Genomic DNA, 3,653 nt, shown 5'->3' with positions numbered 1-3,653 from the left:
GTCCATAGACGCACATCCAGCAGAGCCATGGTTAGTGCATTAACTTCTAGCTAGCACAATATGGACATGTACAAATTTCCGTTCCTTTGCTCAAGTGAATGTGTTGGATTGTATGACGTTAAATCCTACTCCCTCCGTTCAGAATTACTCGTCCAAGAAATGAATGTATCTAGATGTATTTTAGTTGTAGATACATCCATTTTTGTGACAAGTAATTCCGAACGGAGGGAGTACGTCCTACAATAAATTCCCTCTTGTCACACAGGATTTTAACAGGTCATATAAGTGGATATGCTCGCATATGGGACTATGAGATGAAGGTAAGCTAACGGACTCTCATATGAAATATATTTCTGTTCTCTTTCGAATTTATGTACCATTGATAAATTGAGAAAGGGACATCACAACAAAAGCTTGATCAACATGTGTATATGTTGGCAAGTGGAATGATTGCCTTGGCCTTTTCCGTTGAACTAACAAAGTGATTTTGTACGGCATGCAGTACCCGACGAATTTTTTTAAAGTGTCCGACAATGCAGGTATTATTTTTTGACTCGTAACTTGCAGGCATACAGTACCAGATGAATTTATGTACTGTTGATAAATGGTCAAGTAGAATGAATGACAATTATGCCCAGCTGTATTGTCATGTAAATACACACTGCAATTGAGTACTTACTAAATTGACCACTCTCACTGCAGTAATGGTCGTCAAATTTATTGCAAGAAAGGAATGTATTGTAGCTTTGACATCTGATGGTAACCTTCATGTGTATGACTGTCCGTGTGTCACAAAAATTGAAAAGACTACACATGTTAAACCTGTTAGTGGCTGTTCGGTACTAGCTGTTCATCCAACTTTACCATCAGTGTTGTCAGCGTCCAATACTGGCCTAATAGTTTTAGACTGGGACCAGGCCTGGGAGCAGACACAAGAATTTCAGACTTATAATAACCCAGGGTCAGTGGCATTTAACCCTGGGGACGACAAATGTTTCACGGGTGGGTTTCGTGATGATGGCGAAATAAAGGTTTGTCTGGCCGGATTTCTCCCTTTTTGCAAGCAAACTTTGACGTTATATATATAGTCTTAATTATGTTCAGGTTTGGAGACTTGATTCGGAGCACCCTGAATATTCTTTGATTGGGCATTTTGAGGGTGTGCGCTGCCTGGATTTTATCAGACGAGGAGATAAACACTATTTGGTCAGTGGCTCTATGGATTGCACTGCCAAGGTATACAGTAGGTGCATTGCGTTAATGCTAGGTGGAGTCGCTAGAACGATCCTTTTTTTGCCGAATAATAATAAATTGCTAAAGTCTAAACGCTACATTTCTTTCAAATCAGATCTGGAACTTGCAGAAAAGGAAGTGCATTTGTACGCTGGAAGCTATGTCTCCAGTTCGTTGTCTCCTTGCCCATCCAGATGACCTTCCAGTTCTTATTACAGGAACTGAACATGGCATCATTCAGGTGTGGAGCTCCGTTGATTTCAGGTAATCACAACCGATGTTTGTGCATAAGCAATCAAATAATGTTGTCAAGGATTTTGGTACCAAACTAGAGAACCCGTAGGTGCATACTTCATTTTTTTTGAGGAAACTATATATCTTTTTTGCTATAAGCTTGGAAATTTTGTAATAATTGATTGCTCCACATTCGGCAGGCTCAAAAGAACCATTAACTTAGGCGGTGGTGGACCTGTTATTGGTCTCGCATGTATGATGGGCTCACAGAGGTACCGCCTGTCCTATTTATTTTCATTTCATTTGCAGACTTACTAAACAGGGAGATTGCTTTCCTGATTGCTCCGTACCGTAGGTGGAAAAGAATCATATAGCGTTCTCTCCGATATTTTATCTAGCTTTCCCTTTGTTCAAACATGCATCTTTATAATTTGTTCTGAACCGCCAGCACCATATTCTTTTAAGTATATTGGTACCACAGTTTTCAATGTTCTAGAAAACTTGTTAATAAGTTTATATTGCCTATCAAGGATTGTGATTGGGCAACAGAACGCAATGTCTACCATGGGAATCACTAACGACAAAGCATTGAGACCGAAGAGTTTTATGCCCTGGGCGCAGCTCCGCCGGAAGAAGCGACGTGTGCACATCCGTGGGCTGGCTAGGGCTTACAAGGATCCAGTATCTCTACAAACTGGACTATTGACAAAAAAGAGTGATGTCTACAGTTTTGGAGTACTACTCTGTGAACTTGTATGTGGGAGGAAGGGCACATATTCGGACCATAACAGCTTACGGAGACATTTTTTTGATGCTCACGAAAAATGAGAAGATGCCGATTGAGCTGTTTGACAAGGAAATTGCAGAACCAGGAGCTTTGAAGCTTCTTGGTACCCTTGCAAGCGTTGCCATGGAATGCCTTAATCTTGACATTGATGAAAGACCAGCAATGACAGATGTAGCAGAGCACCTTCTCATGTTGAAGAGATCTCGTAACTAGTTATAGATTATTGTATGTTTGATGCGAGACAATAGGCTTCCTTGCATGCTTGTGTGTTTATTTTTGGGGATGTTTTTGTTGGTTCCCCCAAGCGGTACCTCTGTTAAATTGGCAATCCCAGCATTTCTATCCTTCCTCCCTGTTTCCACTCAAACCTGATTTAGGGCTTTATTTTGAAGTGGGGCTATTGTGGCCTTCATTCTAAAAATATTCGCTACAATATATTGATATATTCTCTCCGTTCTTAAATATAAGTCTTTTTAGACATTTTAAATGGACAACAACATATGCATGTATGTGTGGAAAATATGAGATGGCTAATAATGTGTTGTATTGATCTGACCCTTGTGTAGGGTATATCTAGGAATACAAGAGGGGTAGAGAATTGGAGTACAAGACAAGTTACATGTGGTTTAAACTAATTCTATCTCTATCTCCTTATCTCTAACTTAAACCCAATTATATTTCTAACATTCCCCCTCAGTCGTAGCGGGAGTGAAGCGCGGGAGTGAAGCGGACGAGTACGACTGGATTTGAAGTCTTGCGCTTTTGTCGTCTTCTCCGCCGCGCCATCATCAACTGCGTCGTCTCTGATGGATTGGCACCTAGGGCGGTGACTGCGTCCCCTTCTGGTGCCTTCATGCCTTCTCCTCTATTCCCTCCCGCAGTCACAGCGGAAGTGGCGTGGACGCTGTTGACTGGAGTTGTTGCCGATAAGTTGCTGTAGACGTAGCCGTGTGGTTGATGTCGAGGTAGCCGGTCAGGTTGATGTAGCCGTGGTCGATGGTGTGGTCGTCGTGGATGATGAAGCCGCACAAAGCTGGAGGCGCAAAAAAAAAAGCGCTATGACGGGGCTGCAGACGTGGACGATACACCTTACGGATGTCAGAGGGTGCCGTCGGCGATGAGTCCGCCGGTTTTGCCAAGACCGGAGAAAGCCCATCGAGCACACATCGGTTTTGCCAGAACCGTGTGGCCGTGTAGGGTCGTCACTGTAGTGACGCCGTGTCGATGCAGTCGTGCCGTCGTGGATGACACAGAAGATGCCGTCGTTGAGGTCGCGCCTTGCAGAAAAGTCTGTCAGAGGACGCTAGGTGTCCATCTTGTGGACGAGGCGGCGGCGGTGTGTTGACCATGATGTTGGTGAAGACCATGTTGATGAAGACCTTGGCGATGAAGTGTCGGC

General features: G+C 43.3%; 1 protein-coding gene across 1 annotated transcript; it reads left to right on the top strand.

Annotated features, from left to right (window-relative positions):
• Window positions 1-502: 502 nt before the first annotated feature.
• LOC123159459 (putative coatomer subunit beta'-3) lies at window positions 503-2,753 on the top strand (the record flags this gene model as incomplete). Its single annotated transcript, XM_044577299.1, is given in 6 exon segments — window positions 503-539; window positions 918-1,031; window positions 1,105-1,236; window positions 1,349-1,497; window positions 1,668-1,739; window positions 1,998-2,753. Coding segments are annotated over 6 exon segments (771 nt in total). The 3' UTR covers window positions 2,296-2,753.
• Window positions 2,754-3,653: the final 900 nt, after the last annotated feature.

The sequence above is a fragment of the Triticum aestivum genome, chromosome 7B, assembly GCF_018294505.1.
Source record: "Triticum aestivum cultivar Chinese Spring chromosome 7B, IWGSC CS RefSeq v2.1, whole genome shotgun sequence".
In the NCBI taxonomy this organism is placed as follows: domain Eukaryota; kingdom Viridiplantae; phylum Streptophyta; class Magnoliopsida; order Poales; family Poaceae; genus Triticum; species Triticum aestivum.
This window is presented reverse-complemented; position numbering and strand designations above follow the sequence as displayed.